At 38.3% G+C, this 21,707-nt stretch overlaps 1 protein-coding gene across 1 annotated transcript in view; it reads right to left on the bottom strand.

Moving 5' to 3' along the window:
• The window catches only part of LOC140154406 (uncharacterized), a 35,636-nt gene that overhangs the window by 5,872 nt on the left and 8,057 nt on the right, over positions 1-21,707 (bottom strand). The window contains exons 4-9 of the mRNA XM_072176973.1: positions 20,485-20,763; positions 17,505-17,753; positions 2,575-3,645; positions 1,586-1,713; positions 1,248-1,467; positions 170-245 (exon numbers count right to left, since the gene is read on the bottom strand). Coding sequence (XP_072033074.1) covers positions 170-245; positions 1,248-1,467; positions 1,586-1,713; positions 2,575-3,645; positions 17,505-17,753; positions 20,485-20,763 — 2,023 coding nt within the window. The remainder of the gene's footprint in view (positions 1-169; positions 246-1,247; positions 1,468-1,585; positions 1,714-2,574; positions 3,646-17,504; positions 17,754-20,484; positions 20,764-21,707) is intronic.

The raw sequence follows: 21,707 nt of genomic DNA, 5'->3' as shown, positions 1-21,707 counted from the left end.
TTCAAATCTTAGGGCAGTGATTGAGGTGTCAAAATGCGCAGGACAATCCCCCGCATGCGATTATGTAGCAAACGTACAAAATTGGTCGCTAGATTTTAATAGTGGGTAAATTTCCTAACCATAAAGAAACTTTTTTTGCGTAGTTTAGATATGTAGGTCTACAACTTACAAACATGTCTCTGAATCAAGACCTGCATCGTAATTACAAACGCCATTAGTGAAACAGAAACCTTCCGCACATAATTCTGAAAGAGAAATGAGCGAAATCGACGTAGTTAGATGACCATGTCTTACTATTTGCATCCATACTGCAAATAACCTTTGGGTACGGGAACAGGTATTATGTGCGGCGGTCAAGTGGCCCATTTTAGGCTCTCTGGCAGTTCCAAAAACTCCCAGTTTGGAGATAGCTCTACAACCCAGAATACGTACAATTTTTACAAGACCCAAAAAACCCTACAAATGAATGTTGAGTGCCGTCCTCCCCCCATGAAGGTTCCATCAAGGCCATGTGGTTGCTGAGGGCGAGGGCTGAAGGTATTGGTAACAACCTTTGTCAGTCAAATCATATAATAGGAAAACTAGCTCTCAAGTCCATTAGGGACGCACCATTTGATTTCCAGAGGGGAAGCATAAGAGTTTTTTGAAAAAAAACCTACCAGTACCACGAAAAAAAAAAAATTGCCCACTAGTGAGACGAAAAAAAAATTCGCCTCACTGATGAGTCAGAATTTCCCCCTCCCCCAACTCTTAACATTGAAAAAAAAATGCCGCCAAAAAAATGCTGCTTCTGCAGAAGATGACTGGTTTGAATCCTCATGACAACACGATATAGGCATATTTATAGCCCTTACAGCTAAATAGTTGACTGTATTTCCTAAGCTTATACTTACAGCTACTTTAGTGACCAAGGTCATTGCAGAATCGTTAAATTGTGACCGTTTCTTCATTCTTCAAACTGATAATGATACTGCTATATAGTAATAACATCAATAGCAACTACAACTACAATTATGACAATACTAACAACAATGATAAAAATTTTCAAGTGCTGCAACTTTCAAATCTTGGAATACGGTTCACGCTTCTGCATTAATATTGGGACCAGCATTGCAACAAATGAGGTGTCATAATGCGCAGAAATAAATTCTGTTTCAACTGCTTATACCAAATTTGGCACACGATAAACAGTGTTGAAATAATGGTCATTAATTAGTGGGGGTAATTACTTTGTGGTATGTGTTTACCTCTGACAGTTGTTCGGTCTGGGTTTATTTTCAGCGTGGAAGCTCCAAGGTAATTATCTTCAGTCAGGAAATCACACATCGGTTGCAAGACATTGTCTACAGTAAGGTTTTCACCGGAAGAAAAATTGACTAACATATCCACGATAACACTGCCTTCACGGGTACCCTTCAATATCACTTTAGTTTTCTTGTCGGTCTTTTTACGCCACTCTTTTTCCATCTGAGAAAGGTAAAATGAATATCACAAAAGTTATATTGGGTAAAGTCAGGGGGATAAAAATGCATGGGGAGAGGTTTGAACTACACTGTACAATACAAGAAGAGTGTTGTGTGCTTACCGTATCAATTGTGGTATCAATTACTTCGTTTAGAAGTCCCTGTGGCATGTCAAAGCTCGCCGGTTCATAGTTGAAAGAATCAACATGAATACTGACTTCAAAGTGTTTTTCTACACCATTAGTGTCATCTATGGCAAAAACGCATAAAATAGCTTGTTGAAAGGTCAGCTACAATACCAGAACATTATCTTCTAATACTATTTTATCATTTCAGTTAGCAAACCTGTTGTCGCAATGGGCTAAATGATAAGCCATTTTTTATTTCTCTCTATTTGGTTTTAACTGGTGTGGTATATGCAGTAGGACCTCCAAAATGCCCCTGATTATACGGGCCCAAAAATTAAATACTTAAAAAAATTGCAAATTATTCGCCTGGCCCCAAGGATCTCAAAATGTAACACTTGTGAGAGTAATTACCAAGTTTTGAGGCTCAATGTGCCCAAGGTCAAATTTCATGTTAACAGGGGTTGAAAATTAAACTTGCTCTGATTTTGTGTTAAAGGATTCAGGTGCAGTTCAGAAGATCTTTAATAAATAAAAACAAAATCACTGGGTCCTACTAACATTTAACTCTTTCCAGTGTAACATAATAACCAGAAATTTATTTCACCTACTGATTTGGCTAGTTGCCACATGTGTCCTAACTTGTTGACCACACTGAAGTTAAATACTGTATGTCCTCAAATGTAGAGATGATATCATACATCAAGTTACACTGTGTGGGGGTACAAACTCACATTTTCACCGATTTTGATTTTGATCAATTGTTTACCAATTTCACCCAAATGTAGTTTCAAATAGGCCCTACTCCTCGTATTATTCCTCGACCACCCGTGTGCATTTGGCGAGATTTGGATCAAACTGACGAAGCATTTTTACACACATACATCCATATGCCCACATACATCCATACATAAAACTTGCTAAGAGGTAGAAGGAGAAGAAAATGATAACGACGACATAATACAGTACCAATGCTTTATAATTACCTTCACTTGATCCTTCATTTGGACCTTCAGTTGAACCTTCAGTTGACCCTGCATTTGAGTCTTCATTTGAACCTTCATTTGGACCTTCAGTTGAACCTTCGTTTGAACCGTCATTTGGACCTTCAGTTGAACGTTCAGTTGAACCTTCGTTTGAACCTTCATTTGAACCTTCAGTTGAGCGTTCAGTTGAACCTGCTGTAGAAGGTTTATCTGTGTCTCTTGTTATAATTTCTGATGTTATTCCGTGTGATGTCGTTTCATGTTGCGTCGATGCTGCTGCCGACGTAGTTGCTGATGGTGTCTGTTGAATTACCGAAGTGGTTTCAACTAAGGCAGTTGTTGCTCCTTTTGACGTTAGTGTTATTTGCGATGTTGTCGGAGGCACTGACGGGTTTTCGACGGTATGCATTCCTTCTGTCGTCGGAACGTGTGATGAAAATGTCGTTTCAATTGGTGTTGTTGCCGCTACTTCTGTTGTTATTATTGACATTGCAGCTGATGATGATATTGTTTGCTGTAGAGTTGTTCTTTGGTTTGTCATAGTGGTTGGGGCAGATGTTGTTGTCTGGATTGGCATAGTTGTTTTGTCCAAGGTTGTTGTTAGGACCGGCGTTGTTGTTTGGACCGGAGTTGTTGTTTGGACCGGCGTTGTTGTCGGAACCGAAGTAGTTGTTGGAACGAGTGTAGTTATTAGAACTGGCGTATTTGTCGGAGCCAGTGTAGTTGTTGTTGGAACAGGCGTAGTTGTTGGAATAGTCGTAGTTGTCGGAATCGGCGTAGTTGTTGGAACAGGCGTAGTTGTTGGAACAGGCGTAGTTGTTGGAACAGGAGTAGTTGTCGGAATAGTCGTAGTTGTCGGAATCGGCGTAGTTGTTGGAACAGGCGTAGTTGTTGGAACAGGGGTAGTTGTTGGAACAGGCGTAGTTGTTGGAACAGGGGTAGTTGTTGGAACAGGCGTAGTTGTTGGAACCGGTGTAGTTGTCGGAATCGGTGTAGTTGTTGGAATAGACGTAGTTGTTTCCAAAGCTGTTGTTGTTGGTAAAACCGTCGTAATTGAAGATTCGAATGGATCTAATGATATACATTGAAATTTAAAAAAAAGTATATGTTAATGGTATAGGGATAGGTTAATAATGACGAACATTGTAAAATGACTAACATTGCAATCACTGCACTTTGTCTTTGGAATGTTCAGTGTAATTTCTTGCTGCAAACCGAAATTATTGGGCGCACACTATGAAATATGTAAGGTGTGCTCAGGCCCGTAATCAGGATTTATTTGGGGGGGCTGATTTTGAAAAATTTGACTTTAAAAAAAAAATTGACCTTTTTGGGCTAGGGGGGAGGGGCGGATTTTGAAAAAGTGGACTTTTTTCCCCAAAATGTGGACCTTATTTGACCAAAAAGGCATAGAGAACCCCAATTTTTTCACTCGCTACGCTCGCAAATGGGACTTTTTTGGTCAAAAGGGGGACTTTTTGGGCATTTTGGGAGGGGGTCATCCGCCCCAGCCCCCTTGGTTACGGGCCTGGGTGTGCTAGTCCGTCCAGATGTATGCAAGATCCCGATTTAATCGGTTTGGATGGAAAAATGGCATTCTTTACACTCTTAGATAAATGCTTCGAATTATTAATTTCAAGCAAAGAAGAAACCAAAGAAACTGAAGTAACCAAGACAAGCAAAGAAACCAAAGCAACTGAAGTAACAAGCAAAGAAGAAACCAAAACAACTGAAGTAACCAAGACAAGTAAAGAAACCAAAGCAACTGAATTTATATGAAGTAACAAGCAAAGAAGAAACCAAAGCAACTGAAGTAACCAAGACAAGCAAAGAAACCAAAGCAACTGAAGTAACAAACAAAGAAGAAACCAAAGAAACTGAAATAACCAAGACAAACCAAACTGAAACCAAAGCAACCAAGAAAAGTGAAGACTCCGAAAACAGAACAAACATCTAGTAAGAATCGTGTATCTCTGACAGTCCAATTCCTCTGAAACCTTTGCAAAGTTGGCGAACATACAGCAATTAGTCTGAGTATGCCGACTCAACCGAAGAAGAAGAAGAAGAAGATATACAGACATGTTAATTATATGCGCAAAAAAAGTTCACTAAACTGACTCACCATGTGAGTTGTGACCACAAATTTGATCTGACCACAAAGGTCACCTATTATACAGGTTAGGGTAGACAAAGTACTCTTTAAGGTTAGCACTGTTGCGATTTGGTAGTTCACAGCATCTTGCGAATGGTAGTGAGCTTCGGTAAAAAGTGGATTGATCATGTCATGATCGTGCGTATAGAAGGATTCAAATATCACAGATATACTTTTGTAGGTCCTGTGGTTCATGAGTTATGTTGTAAAGAGGGCTGAAACCACATCACCTTTGTAAAACGTACATAACTCATTAACAACAATAAATCAGTAAACTTCGTATGTTACGTATAATATTTGATGTCTAATACTTTTCGTGACGTCAAAAAGTATTACACGTCAAATAAAAAGTATGTACCGGGAAAATATATTGTTACTACAGGGTGTTGCTTTATAGGAGTTACCCAATTTCTAAGAGTGGTAAATTTAGTGAGTGTTCTTGCACGCAATGAAGAACACCTTTTGACATGTTTGATGTCTTCTTGCATATTTAAGAGTAGGCCTATAGTGTACACTCTAAATGTAATAGAGTGAAAAACTCACTCCCAAAAAAAGTTGAATCTAGCAAACAATAAACAAAAAATAAAAAATAATCTGATTCAACTCGGCGTGGAACCTATTATCTAGCGGCAAGTTCGCGTAAAAGTCGGCAACCAAATTATTTTGGTTAATTCGGGTATGCTGAATTCAAATATTTTGTCTGCCAAGGTATATTGGAACCACGTGACCCTAAAAAATGCCCCAGCTCCCGACATGTTCATATAGGGGGCAAAAATTAAAAATGCTCCAAATTCACTAAAAACATGTCAAATTAAACATCTGGGTCTTTGCATCAGGGCCTGAGATTGGAATTCCAGTTTCCTTTCTCACGAAGTAAGGGCTAAGAGTAAAATTGTACAATTGTGTTTGGGAGTGGCCTTCTCTTTTCTCTTTTCCTAGCTATTTTCTTCCATTTCTTGCTTTGTTTATCAAAGCTATCTAGGCCAGCATGCATATATTAGCCTACACTGGCTATCCAGGCTTGTGCATTTGTATGAGCTTGGAACGGTCCATGGTTTTCCATGGATTAGCATGTGTTCCTCACGGACCAACCTGGGTAAACAAACAACAAACAATAATCACAAAAATGTAACATATTTGCGCGTAGGGCATACTTACATTGCCACCCAGCAAACACAAAACGTTTTCGACATCATTCGCAAAAGGTTATAAAAGGTTGTCAGAAAACGTTTAAATGTCGGGTTATATAAAGGGTATATTAAGAGAATAAAACGTTTTCATAACCTTAAAAAACATGTTTTGATAATCTACTGCTCAGCAAACAAAAATGTTTTACAGAAAACGTTTAAATGTCGGGTTATATAAAGGGTATAAAAACGTTTTAATAACACTCCAAAAACATTCTTGAAAACTTGATACAAAACATTCTAAACAGAATGTTATTTTGGTTGAAAAAATATTTTGCGAAAAATGTTTGCCCAAAATATTTTCAATAACGTTTTAAAAACGTTTCCATGACCTTTATATAACCCGACATTTAAATGTTATTAAAAGGTTTTGAAAAAAACATTTTAAGAACATTTCTGTGCTTGCTGGGTTCAAATATTTTAACATAATGTTATTTAAGTATTGACAAAATGTTTGGCAAAAATGTTTGCCAAAATAGTTTGCAATAACATTTTTTGAAAACATTTAAAAATATTGTTGTAGTGTGTTTTCATACAAAACGTTTCAAAACGTTATCATGACCTTTATAACCCGACATTTTAATGTTATAAAAATGTTTTTACCTAAACCAAAAGCCAAAATATAACTTATTTAAAACGTTTTTAAAACGTTTTTGTGTTTGCTGGGCAGGTAATTAATACATTTTAAGGGGGATGTAATTGTCTTCAGCAGGGAGGGGGTCATGAATACAGGGTGTATCAAAATGATTGGTACCCATCAGTTTCCAGTTATTATGTACGCAACAACAACAACTAGAGGCAAATGGTGGTCATAGACCACAAACCTAGCTGGGGCATGTTAGTATTTTGGAGGTATCTATCTGACCCCTGAAAGATGTTCCAAAAATGTTCCCCTGGTCATGAGGTTTGTTGTCACGAGTTTGAGTCTTGTACTCCGTACAAATGTCCAGAAAATATAATTCTAAGATTTGACCCCAGATAACCTTTGACCTGATCCCTACACAGTGTTCCAAAGTGTTCCCCTGGTCAGTAAGTTTGTTGTCACATAGTTTGAGCCCCAAAACCCCTTACAGATGTCAAGAAAATGCATTTCAAAAATAAATTTGACCTCTGCATGACCTTTGACCTGACCATTGCAAAATGTTCCCCATGGTCATGAGATTTGTTGTCACTGAGTTTGAGCCCCGTACCCCTTACAGATATCCAGAAAATGAAATTATAAGATTTGACCCCAGTTAACCTTTGACCTGACCCCTGCAAAGTGTTTCAAATGTTCCTTTGATCATTAAGTTTGTTGTCACCAAGTTTGAGCCCGTACCCCTTAAAGTTGTCCAGGAAAAGCATTTCTAAAATTTGACCTCTGTATGACCTTTGACCTGACCCCTGAATTTGAATAACTTATCCTTCCCTTTTAAGCAATTTATGAACAATTTTAAATTTGTACACTTTCGCTGGGATCCATGAATGGGTCTTTAATGACCTTTGACCCCAATTCCGTGTGCAAGTTATGGACACTGGGTAAAGCCGATGCACATGTGTAAGTGACGTCATTGTGCTATGTAATATGTGGCAGAAGGAGCATTTCGAAGGTATTTGGTTATATACCAGAAATGCCCCCTTAATGACCTTTGACCCCAATTCTGTTTGCACCTTATGGGCACTGGATATAGCTGATACATATGTGCAAGATACGTAATTGTAGGGTGTAACCTGAAGGAGAAGCATTTTGAAATTTCCTAGTTTTTGTTGCCAGAAGAAGAAAGCAGAATCGGATAGCATTAGAATACCCCAGCTAGGTAAGGGGTGGTGCAATAATTGTGTGTACCCCGGGGCTGAATTATAGGGGGGCAAAGATTTTTGGCAGGCCAAAAGGGGGGGCAAGCATTTTTGGCAGGTCGAAAGGGGGGTCAAGCGATTTTGGCAGGTCGAAAGGGGGGGACAAGCAATTTTTGGCACAGATATTTTGGGCACCGTTTCTATATTACGCCCTAAAAAGGCGTAGGAAAACGTTACGAACACGTTCAAATATGCAAAATTTCATTTTTGGGCATATCAAAAGGGGGGCCAAAGGTTTTTGGCACGTCGAAAGGGGGGCAAAGGTTTTTGGCACGGCCAAAGGGGGGGCAAGCGATTTTTGGCAGAACATTTTGAGAATTCCCCCCCCGTACACATAATTATTGCACCACCCCTAAAGAAAGAAAGAAAGAAAGAAAGAAAGGATCGGATAGAAAAACAGGCCCTAACTTGGCCTTGGGGGTTGTTAACCCCCAGCTAGGTAAAAACCTAAGTGTACAGAGCAATGTTGAAATAATTACAGTACAATACATACAGCAGAATATGAAATGGAGCTGCATTAATTAAAACATTTTTTATATCTAAACCACAAAATGTAAAAAGATGCACACATTATGATGGTTGGACTTACAGCACTCATTTTAAATTGTTGAATTGACATATTTATGAATATCGACACGTATTGATCAAATCTAAATTTAAGTCATCCACCCAATATTAGAATTACAAAATTAATACAATGAAATCGATATAATTTTCTTACCTTATTTGTTGCTCATTCAAGATGACAAAACACAGAAAATACAAATAAGTTTACATCAACTAAATATGTAAACAGTTATAATAGCAAATGCTCAAAGATCGTGAACCCCTTATACTCAAAACATTTCAGATTTGGGATTACATCTATACTGATACTTGAACAGAATACAGCAGAACTAAAACTGGTCTTGTGCAGATGGTATGGTACTGAAACGAGAGTGTTGGTGTGGATGTGATCCCAATAATCTCACTCTCTTATATGGTTCAAAATCTGGTTTCTATTTCAAAACCAATTTCACTGGTGACCCTGTTCTTATCACAAGAGTTTATAAAATGTGGTGTTTTTCTTTCAATCATAAAAAGGATAATTGACCAGACAATTCTTGGGGACCATAAATTTGGTCAGAAATGTTCCTTTTTTTTTATTTATTGTCTTCGCTCAGAGCAGTAGTGACCCACTGAAGGCATAATGGGTCGATGAACTGGTATATGCCCCTAAGAGTGTACTATATCTGGTATAATTTATTATAATAATGGTTGTAAACTGACATATTTTCTGTACAGAGATGTAAAATAGGACACTCTGGTAGCTTTGCTTTCACCTGCCATTATTTTAACTATTGCTTACTATACACTCTAAATTACAGGGATTTGAATTCAAATCCAAAAGACTTACTTACAAAACTTTCAAAGACTGTAGTTAGGACCAATCAATATAGGATTAAAATAAGTCTTTACAAAGTTTTATCAATTTTAGTCCCACAGGGATTTAAAAAATAAAACTTTCAGATTAAAAGTTTAAATTTACAAAGAGCAAATGTTAATACTTCAAAGACTTATTTTCAAGTTTAAAAGATTTAATTTTTAAATCCAAGGCGGACTGTAATCAGTGACAAAACCTTTGGATTAAAAAATAAGACTAAGTAACAGCAAGTCCATTGGATTTAATATTCAAGTCCTTTAAGATTTACTTTTAAGCATATCTGGGATTTATTTCAAAATAATATAAATCTTTATGGGGATTTAAATATCGATATTAATTACAAGTCTGTGTGACTTCTTATCAAGTAATACGTCTATTCACAGAAGTAATACCAAGTCCGGACTACTTCTTTCATAAAGTTCAAGCAATAGTCTGCAGAGCCATGATAATTCCAGTGTCACTGCAGTGGCCGAGTGTGATCCTTCATGGAAATAAGCTTACCCATAACCCATTTATAAATTATATATGTGTATAGGTAAGCTTATACAGCAGAAGCACAGACTACTACCTTGGCGATTGAAGATAATGTTCACATTGGCCCTTCGTGCACAACAATGTAAGCTTTTTCATGGAAGATATAGTCACTGACATTGGCAATTACAGCATTTGGGATGCCATTCTGCAAAACAAATTCGTCCATATCACTTCATTCATTCGCTCGCCACCACACAAAATCGCAAAAGAAAGATGGCGGCTGAGCAGTCCAGGAAAACGTTTCGATTTGATCACGTGCACGCACCATCGCGTTGTGATTGGTTTAATGTTTAAGTCTTTCGAAAGATTTAAAAATAGATTTTCATTTCCCGATCCCAAAAGTAAAATTTAAATCCAACCCCGCGTAAAATAAATCTTAAAGACTTAAAAATTTACAAGTCTCAACTAATATTTCAAGTCTTTCTAATTTAGAGTGTACACCAATCACTGTCACTATTATTCAAGTTTTTTGCAATAACTTTTCAATTCCCACTGAGCCCTTCCAAAATCATATTAGCCATCAATCCTCTCATACACACATTCCCTGGGCTTGGATGACGAACAGATGATAATTGCATTTTGAGAACAGGGTATGAGTTTTTGTACCCATTATTGTCAAAGGTTATTCAATGAATATACAAATATATTGGGGTTCAAGAACTGTGCCCTGATAGATGAGCAAAAATAACATGTGCAATTTCACTTTGTTGTAGTTCGCAACACAAACTTAAATAACGGGCAAAACAGACACATCATTTATCGGTATGCCCTATCTATCTACCTATTGTGCAGAGCTACTACGGTATGGGTTCCTCGTACTAACTTTGTTGCCAGCGGAAGAAAACGGGAGATTACAGTGGTTTGTTTCCAGCGGAAGAACAAAACGATTACAATACCTAGCTGGGGGTTGTAAACCCCCCAGCTAGGTAACAAAATGCAACATATGAGCTACTTTATTTACAGATAAATGTTATAAAAGATCATAAAACTATAAATCCTGGGCATTTCGAGAGGATCCAATATAGGATATTGAAGAAACAGGGTTGTCAATAAACACTAAAAACGTTGGGTACCAAACATTTTGATACGGCCTGTATGTCGGTGACCGGAGTAAATTTTTTGTGGGCAAATTTTTTTACTACCCCCTATCTTGGGTCGAAAATTTGTATGACCACCCCCCCCCACCCCACCCTTCCGCCTGCACAGACTCAAGACAAATTATTCATTGCCGGTACAAAGGCGAGGAGCGCACCAAAACTTTAGAGCGAAGAAAGTGTGCGGAGTGCATTAAAATTTGATCGTGTGTGTAAAGAAGGCGCGGTATATTCATGAAATCCTTCCGAAGAAAATGACAGCCCCTTAAAGGATTAAAAGGCCATCAAATTGCATGGCATGGAATTATTTGTTAAACAGCACGAAAGGCTGACATTGATCCCAGGTCTGCAGGGGGGCTGTGCAATCACTAGGCACTAGGATCCCTGGGGAGGGTCAAATTGGAAGGGGCCAACAAGGGGGGGGGAGGCAAGTGATTTTTGGCAAGCCGAGTGGGAGCGATTTTTTGCACACATTCAAAAACGCTCTCGATGCGCTGACAATATATATTTAGACCATTTAAGGTTTGCAAATTAGAATCCAAAAATTTGGCATGATGTTGGCAGGCCGAGATGGGATTTTTGGCAGACCAAGGGGAGGGGAGCATTTTGGCACGCCGTTTGGAAATGTTACCCTCCCCAGGAGATAATTATTCTACAGCCCCTGAAATTGAAATAAAATGCAAATATCTATTTTTTTTTATCATCATGTTTCATTGAACATGTAATGTTTTTCGATGTTTGGTAAATCTGTACGTCTTTTCTCCGATTGAGCACAGGGAAGTAAAAGTCGTTTGGCTATGTGAAATAAAAATTTCATTGAACATACAAGAACCTGGAAAGTTCCTATTACATAGGAACAGGTGACAATATTTTTATAGTTTGTCAAAATAAAGGTGTTACACGCGAATCGATACTCAATAATACTTAATAATGTGATTTGAAATGTGCACAATTAATTTTTTCTCTATCGATTTGCGTGTAATAAACTAAAAAATATTGTCACGTGTTCCTATGTAATAGCATGGTAATATTCGTATTGCGCAGACTTGGATGTCGACCTTTTCCCATGATACATCACGATTACATCGCAAACCGCTGGCGGCGCCCTTATTGTGAATAGCGAGAATTGTGTGTTATGACCATAATGACACCTGACTCATTGTGTCACTTTTTTTTTTACAAAGGTAGTCATAAAGAGCTGGGTCACATGGTGAGTCGGTTTAGTGAACTACCTATTTTTTGTTGTGCGTCAAAGTTTAACCGATATCTGTATAAGGTAAAATTAAATAGTTCAATAACATTCTTAAGGTTAGCAACAACTTTAAACTGTTGCGATTTGGTAGTTCACAACATCTTGCGAATGGTATTGAGCTTTGGCAAAAATTGAATTGCTCAATTCATAGCGAGCTTGAAGAAGAATCTAAATATCACAGATATACTTTTGTAGGTCATGTGGTTCTTGAGTTATGTTCTAAAAAGGGCTGAAACAACAACACTTTTGTAAGACGTAGATAACTCATTAGCAGCAATAAATTAAGCAAGTTTTCAAAGTATATGGGTTGTAAAATGAACTTTTGCAAAAGATCAAAGTGTTATTTTTCAATAATATATTGATTTAGATAATGAAAATCGTTTTTTCGGTTGCTACGACCAACAATACCTCGTCTACCCTTAATATGTGTTTTTTAAGGCCCATGGGCATGACATACCAAGACCAGCGAGCGTGACCAAATCCTCATGCATTGACCACTATACAGAAAGGGATAGGAACTCTGTAGATAAATATCATCAAATGTAAGTATTAATTGAATTGCAAATTTATTACACATTTTGCAATTCCGCATTTGTAACATGTTATCAAAAACAACATTTTGAAAGTATTTGACGACGGAAAAAAATATTCAATGACGGAAACGTTTACAATATAATCATAAAGTTGAACAAAATAGACAGTTTTGCTGCACAGCAGTCTCATGATGTTCCGCCTTTGCATTCAAATGTATTGGAAGACCACTCGCTATGTAGAAGGTAACTTAGAGACTTACTGTCTATAAGCTGTTATGGAAGCGCGGAGGTGGTCACGTGCTTATTTATAAAAGCGCATTTATAAATATAACCGAAGTACACTGTTTACTACTTTCATCCAAAGTAACATACATGCCAAGTATGGTTTTGATAGGAAACAAGTGGTATTTTTTTCTGGGAGAGACGGTGAGTTGGCCGAGCTGTCGGTCAAAAGAACCGGGAGTTCGAGCCTTGGGCTTGCATAGTTGCCCACGTCCAACTTTTTTTCGTCAGCACAGACATCGACTGTTATCATACTGACATTTCTTTTAACAGAATACTACTCTCGTATTAGACACCCAATGATAAAAGAGCGACGGTGAGGTGTTCCTCACTAGGCTTGCATCAGGCGAGAATTCTTTTCCTCTTCCAAAATGTTCCTATAAGGTACTGCTCGGGAATCCTACGATCGTGTCCAGTTACTTTGAGACTAGTTTGTTTCTCACCCCATACAATTCTGTATTTAGCAATGTAAGGTAGTGTATACAAGGCATCTCGTCGTTCGGAATTCACGTAAGCTGTTGGTCCCGCTCCCGTGTACAGAAGAGTCATTCCTGTGCACCTTATAAGTGTCAGAGCTATTCCCAAAATGAGAAGGGGGATAATTCCCGGTTCTGATATATATGCAATCAATCCCACACTGATAGCCAGAATGGAGTCAAGTGACTCTATAAGTGGAGTAAACTAGCACTGACTCTCCAAAGGAGTCACCTGATTATCACAGGAGAGTCAATTGACTCTACCTGTGGGGTCAATTGACTCTACATTCAGAGTCGTCGACGGAGTCAAGAAATTTATGGCTCATTATGACTCTGTAATTGTTTGGCTCTTGACACCATGGAATGTATATTCTCCCATTCCAAGGGGATGGTGGTCATTGGTCAAGACCAATTTTCTCCATCGTGTCGTCTGACAAACGCCTATGGCGTCAAACTCAACAGTAAAGTCTCCTATTCCGGTAGGTCTATACTTTGAATTTGTATCTTGATGTACATCTATGTGTATCATTATTTTGTCCTTTTTCGGACTGTCGGAGTGACCCTGTAATAGAGTCAGGGTGACTCTATTAATGGAGTCTGGGTTACTCTAGGAGCAGAGTCCAGCCACTGCGCGACTCTATGTCTAAAATGACTTTACATTGGGAGTCAAATGACTCCTGTATTGAGTCATCAACAGTGGCTCTTCAGCGAAGTCAAGAACTTTGACTCCCAATGTGAAGTCATTTTAGACATAGAGTCTCAGGACTCTGCTTTTAGAGTCACCTAGACTCCAGTTTGGCTTTCAGTGCAGGCTCCAGGAACGTCTTACAATAATACGGGAACAGCCCATTTACTTCGACGGATTATTAGTCCCAAAATGTTTAAAGTTAACGATTTTTATGATTTTATGTTAGGTTAAGGTTAACGGTAGAGTGAAGGTTAGGGTTATGGTTAGTATTAGGGTTTAGAATTAGGGATATGGATAAGCTTGGGTTAGGGTCAGAGTTAGGATTATAGTCAGGTTTAGGGTTAGGATGTAGGTCATGGAACGAAGCCAAGCCAATAGCTAGAGACAGGGACAGCTGGAGGAGGAGATTTGCAGCCTAATGGGCCACAGGGCCCGAAGAGGATAGATAGGTAGGTTAGGGTTAGGATTAGAGCTTAGGCATATAGGATTTAGTTAAGAGTTAGGGAAAGGATATAATAGGGCCTACATTTATTGGGTTTTGGGACTAATGATCCTTTGACTATCGACCTGTAACCGATAGTACTCATACATTGAGGTACGGCACTATAGGAAGAAGTGAGATCATCGAATGGCGAATACTAGAAATGAGCCATACAGATTTCCAAGTTTTTCTTAGTAAAATTCCAATAAAAACCTCACGTTTTCCAGACAGTTTTGGCAATCCACTCTGTTGCCTTTATCAATGGTGTATGCCAATCGATCCTTTGGTGGATGGTATGACGTCATCGGAAGATGATGACGCCTTCTGAATCAATTGGTCATAAACGTAACCCAGATCGACTCCCTATCTGGTGTTTCTGGTGTCGTCCATAGCAAGGATTTTTGAATTGTCCCAGTTTATGATATGATTTTCTTTACCTTTACTAGCCTTTTTTCAGATTCAACTTTATGCTCCTTTTTTCGAGTACCTACATAAGTTTTTTGGCAATTGTGGCCAGCAATTTCATATATGACGCCAGTTTTGTCGTCCGTAGCAACCTTGTGCTTAGGATGGACTAAAAGCCGTATTAAACTAGTGTGAGGTTTCACTGACGACGCGATGTTGTGGATGCGCTGTTGTGGATGCGTAAGATTCGTTGAACACGCTCCGTAATTCCCTCAATATAGGGGAGCGTAACATTGATCCTAGTTTTGTTCTCAGATGTCTTATTGGTGGTCTTTTTCTTGGGTTGCTGTTTTTCCTTTTTAACCTTATCAATCAGTTGGGGTAGCGCTTTCCTTATGTGTTCTTCCTCTATTTTCTTGTCCTCCTGTTCAGTTACAATTTTGTCTTTTCTGTCCAATAAAGTTCTCACAACCCCTAGTTTTTGATGTAATGGGTGGGCGGAATTGAAGTTCAGTCTGTGTGCGTTGCATTTCTGTAAACCAAAAGTTTGACACTGCCGTCTGGCTTACGCACTATAAGGGTGTCCAGAAATGGTATAGACCCGCTTTCCTCCATCTTTCATCCACTTTGTTGAGATGCTCAGTGAGTAGTTTTTCTGAGTCTTTCTTGACAATTTCTAAAATGTCATCTACATATCTCTTGAACAGTCTCGGTTTACAATTAATGGGAGCCGTTACTAAGTTCTAAGTGTTCCATGACAATGTTAGAGATAATCGGGGAAACTGGGCTGCCCATAGCCGCCCAAAATGTTTGGCTGTACAACTGATCCCGATATAGAAGTAGCCAGGATGAACTCGAGCAAATTCATAATGTCATCATTCAACCGAGAGGTTAGTGCGTGTAGCAAGGGCTTTGTCATTAGTTAATCTCTGTTTCACAATTTCAAGCGCTTTGGGGATGGGAACGTTAGTAAATAGTGATACAACGTCGTGTGATACGAACACTTCATCTTGTTTGTTTGTTTGTTTGTTTGTTTGTTTACCCAGGTTGGTCCGTGAGGGACACATGCTAATCCATGGGAAATCCATGGACCGTTCCAAGCTCATACTATAAAACAGCACTCCTCAATGTAAATTACAGTCATTTCTTCAGCGAGATCTTGCGAAATTTTTTACATGCTGTGGGTATTTCCTACAAGGGGGGACAGGATGTCCGCTAATGCTCGTGACGTCGCATACCCGATCGACCCCGTATAATCCACTATTGGACGGAGCGGCACATTCGGCTCATGAATTTTTGGAGTAGCGTATACCCGGGGGATGTTTTCTGTTTTGGGGTATAAATCTTTATTATTGCTCCTCAGTGATCTTTTTCTCTTTTTTAAGCTCTGAAAGCATACCTACTAATTTGCGCTTAAATCTAGGTGTTGGGTCTTTATCAAGTTTTTCATAGGTCTTTTCATCATCGGAGTAATGAAAGAGAACCTAATGAACGGCGACGAGGGGCCTACCAACTGAGTCACGTTTATGACCAATTCGTCGGACGCATCACATACTGGTCTATCTCGAAAAACACTTGTTTCGAGAAAAACGCAATTGAAAATCTTCGTATTAAGTTTACTTTTCTATTATTTAATAAGACTATGGATTTTCATGAAAGTGGTTTTAAATTAAATCATATACTTATAAGAAGTATTTAAGTGGAATCTTGAATTATATTTACGTATGCAATATTGCTTAAAACTTCACTAAAGTTGTAGTTCTGTATGTGAAATAGTTAATTTCCCTATAACGTATTTAAAGTGCATCACATACTGGTCTATCTTGTGGGCTATCTCAAGTTCGCGATCGGTGACGTGACTTTAGACGCATCACATACTGGTCTATCTCGAAGCTTATCGAGATAGACCAGTATGTAATGCACTTTAAATACGATATCGGGAAATTAACTATTTCACATACAGAACTACAACTTATGTGTAGTTTTAAGCAATATTGCATACGTAAATATAATTAAAGATTCCACTTAAATAAATCTGTTAAGGATATGCTTTAATTTAAAACCACATTCATGAAAATCCATAATCTAATTAAATTATAGAAAGGTAAACTTAATACGCAGATTTTCAATTGAGATTTTCTATAAATGCGTGTTTTTTCGAGATAGATCAGTATGTGAAAAACGTATTTTGTAAAAATCATAGATAGTTCAAATTTAATATTTTATAACTAATTATTTAGGAAAAATTGAGGTCTGTAATTTGTTGAATTAGAAGAGCTTCGTAAAAAAGAACTATATACCAATTTTCTCAGAAAAGTCAAAAATTCAAGATAGACCAGTATGTGATGCACCCGACGAATTGATTCAGTGGCGTCATCATCTTCCGATGACGTCATACCATCCACCAAAGGATCGATTGGCATACACCATTGATAAAGGCAACAGAGTGGATTGCCGAAACTGTCTGGAAAACGTGAGTTTTTTATTGGAATTTTACTAAGAAAAACTTTGAAATTTGAATATTGTATTCCTGATGAATCTCTTCAATAATGAGCCATACACTTGCATATTTTGTCTGAGATCTTACCTATTACCGCGCACTCGTTACTTGCCGTACCAATGTCACAATAATCATATCCACCCTCCAAGGATGTAAAGCACCACGCTCCGTCCGGGTCTCCATCCGGATTGCGACAGGAGTTGTGATTACCAAGACCCCCGAGAGTTTGAAGGGTGAAGACATTCCATACAATGCAGGGTGTACCGCTCGCAGTTGAAACATCACCACGATAATCCTCACCTGTAGTTTCTATGAAACACTCCGGGTCTACTCTGACTGTTCATTAAGAAATATTGAATGTCAAAAGAAAAATCGGTGATTAGTTGTTTGGTTATAAAAAGAAACTTCCTTCACCCAATGGAATTTGTGGAGATGCATTGAAAATTGGTGGATGTTACAATCTAAGTGCGGATAGGTCTGCGGCAGTTGATGCGATCTGATTGTGATGATTCACCACGGCAGAGAAAGATCGGGAAAAAGGCGCTATACAAATCCGAAATTTATTATTTATATATACCCGGTCACTTTAACAGCCTAAGCAGGATTCATAAATATATAACATTATAATGATCATTTGATGGTATTATGTGCGCTTGAAATATGCAAACTAAGATAGCAGGTAGCATGGAAATTCATTTGTGTTGGTAGACTATGATCTCAACACAAAATTAAGACGTACCTCAAATTATGCCCTTCATCAGGAGACCGGCAACCCAAGTTAGGAATACATGTTGCTGACATTGTTACCATGGTTACATCTTCCAAACCAACATGTCGCAAACTACCACCAGGTGCGACTAGCCTGAAAGCTAACGTAGTCAACCTTTTAAGCCGCCCTAACCTTTCTAAGGGGAGAGGAAAGCTGTGCAACAGCTTCAGAAAATCAATCCATATTAGCGAAGAATATAATAGCGAAGAATACCATAGCACGTGTGAGAAACTTCTTAGTGACACCAAAATATACACCTTGGTCTGGGGCGGACATTTTAAAAATGAATTTAGAAGAGCAGCAACGACATCACTTGCATTACATTCCAGATGTTAAATATACATCATATGCAAAATTTGAGGAAATTCGCACGAGTCCGTTTTATTTTAGGGCCATTTGTCTATAACTGGTCTTTACATGTAGCCCTATGGAGAGAGTGCCCGTTGAGGGCGCTATGACCCCCATTTTAGGAACAAAATGTGATTTAAAAAAACGGACTCGTGCGAATTTTCTAAAATTTTCAGAGTATGTAGTATGAACATGTAGAAATATAATCAAGTAGTTGCCTTACCTGCTCTTCTCCGAAAAAATAAAAAGTCCTATACCTCAATGATAATGAAACCTAGGTGTATACCAAGATGGACTTTGGTAAAAAGGATCCAAACAGTGCAGTAAGAACAAGAAACAATTAACATATGTACTTCTTGAAATTGAGAAAGAGGGTGGTATTAACAGAGTTGAGTATAAACATTTGTTACCTACCACCGAAAACCAACCCAAATTTTATGAGTTGCGCAAGTCCACAAGAACGACATTCCGCTTAAACCATGCATTGTGATCAGCATCGGGACAATCACGTGATTGTATAAAATTGTTAGCCACGACCACGTCGCCAATGCGCTGAGCGAATAAAGAAATAAATAGTTGAGGAGGACGAAGAATTACGATATTAAGATATGTCACAGTTCTTTTGACCTCGGCACCCGTTTACAAAGCGTTGAGAATTATTCTAGCTCGTTTGGAACAGGACAACACACTTAGTGATCGGACCAGTCATGCCAGTGGTTCACAGCAGCTTAGGGACAACAAGAATGAAAGGGTACAGCAAACCATCAGACACGAGAAATAAGATGCTTATGCACTCTGCTCTTGAAGGGTGGTGCGCCGTTGTCAGATATGTCTCTGACTACTCCAAAGGTGGACTGCAGTATGGACGAAGGTTCTGCCAGTAGATGTGGTTCTAGAAACTGGTACTGTGAGAGCATGGCAAGACATGGACCCGGACAAGCTGGAGCGGGTAGCTCTTATGACTACAAATGGCTTTGGTAGCAGTGCCTTCAGATCTGGAGGGCACAAGCCCCGGGCACAAGCCCTACGAAGGATTTTCGGCGGTTATGGAACCAGAGGTTGTTTTAAACCATCAAACTCTGAGGCAGTTACTTGTCTCAACCAAAGACAAAACCGAGAAGAAAGAAGCAGTACATTACTTCCTTTATCAGAGACAAACCGATAAGTTTTGGGGTCAAGTGTCCAAAAGGTCACCGATTCCGAACTTGGGTTTAACTTGGGGGATGTGGTTGGGTTGGGTTGGATTGGATGTTTGTATAGTTGTTTGTTTCAATGTTGCAATATTGGCGCTGATTAAACTGCTGCCTGCAAATTGCATTGTGTCTGTTTAGGTGTGTTTAATGTACAATTCTAGCAATTTGACCTGCGGGTCACGATTAGAGTTTGAAATAAAAAAACCTTCCTTAATACCAGTCTCCTGATGAAGTTCTGACCAAACATTTGAAGATTGGTACATTTGTTGAAATCATAAGGTTAAATGAATAATTAAGAAAGCAGGTGAGAACTAATGACCTGTCATCCTCTGGATTGATATTGTGGGACTAATAATGATTAGAACACTTTTCGATTGTTAATCTATATTTATTTAAAATTGTAATAAAAACACCTCTTGTTTCGACTTGGTTATGCGTTGATTTGCAAAAATAATCATTGGCCATCGGTAATTTGTCGAGAGTACGCATTGATGGTATGCGCATTGACAATGACAAAATCTAGGTTTCTTTCACTAGCAATGACTAGAATGAAATTCTTTTTAACTTAAAGGCGAATCGAGATGATTGGGCGATAAGAGTTCAAAAAGAGGTTAATGCGCAGTGCCCGCACGATCGCACATTCAGTTTTCAGTGCATGCCCCACCTCCGGGATGAAGTTATATAGCTCGGGCCAATGTAAAAATCCCGGGGCAAAAATGCGCATTGGAAAAAAATTAATAAGCAAATTCGATCTTACCTAACCAGTCGCAAAAAGTCTCAGTCCGGGTACCAATATCGCAATATTGGTATCCGTTTTCATTTGCTACGAGGCACCACGGTCCAGTAGGGTCTTGATCCGGATTGCGGCAGTAGTTGTGAGAACCGAGCCCGGCGTATAGAAAATTAAGTGAATTATATTGCTGCGACGTATCGTCCCATATCAGGCATTCTGCACCGTCAATGTCCGTCGACATGGTACCACGATAATCAATACCAGCAGGGCTAAGGTAACACTCCAATTCTGCTTTAAACAGTCCTAAGGTAAAGAAACATCAACGTTGTTGTTGACAGGCAGAACTTTAGTCACAGCTTCTTTTGTTATACATAGTCGCGCTAAAAGTCGATCGATACAATGTTGAAATCAGCACAATTCAGAGATACACCTTTTTGCTATGAAATTTATTTTCTCGGTCAAATATAAAGCAATATTTTTCTTTCCTTCAGAAATGTCAGTTAAAACATAGTGCTTGGATATACATTTAGTAGAAAAAATCCTGGTCTTAAAATTAGGTATGAAATTGTGTCTTTTAGTGAAAAATGTTTGATTTTTAATAGGCCTTAACTTCGGCCGCGAGCTTTTTTCGAATTCATTTTTAGCATTTCAAACTAATATAGTTTGCTAAAGAAAGATACATTATTTCCCACCTCTGTAAGACACATCGTGTGGGTCTATATATTAGAGTTTTGTCGGAATATCCGTTTTGATTTCACGTTTATTTACTTGCAACTGCCAAAATGTCCAACTTAGTACTTCATTTCTAACATAACCAGCAGAACTAATCGATATTTCTATTGTGGCTTGCAAAATCATCCATTGATTTTGAGTTGATTTTGACAAAAAAAAATTCCCTTTTTTCAGAGGAAAAATAATGTAAGTTTAAACAGAGGTAAACATTAATAATACACGTGATACACAATGATAAACATGATAAAATATAATTTTATATACACAGAGAAACTCTCACACAACGCTATGCAAGTACCATGAGTACAGAACCTCACATTACGAGGTTCTATCCCTACACACCCCCATGTAAAAACCTCTCTGTGTGTTTAAGGGCCTAGATCTTATTCTCTTTAAAGTGAATTGAAAATACACCATCTTTTATAGAATAAACGAATATTATTACTACATATGTTAATATATTTTTCTAATTTATAATGATTTTTCAGTTCTTTTTTGAAAATGTGGATCGAAGG

The sequence above is a fragment of the Amphiura filiformis genome, chromosome 6 (assembly GCF_039555335.1).
Source record: "Amphiura filiformis chromosome 6, Afil_fr2py, whole genome shotgun sequence".
In the NCBI taxonomy this organism is placed as follows: domain Eukaryota; kingdom Metazoa; phylum Echinodermata; class Ophiuroidea; order Amphilepidida; family Amphiuridae; genus Amphiura; species Amphiura filiformis.
Note: the sequence above shows the minus strand (reverse complement) of the source record. Positions and strands in the feature narration are given on the sequence as shown.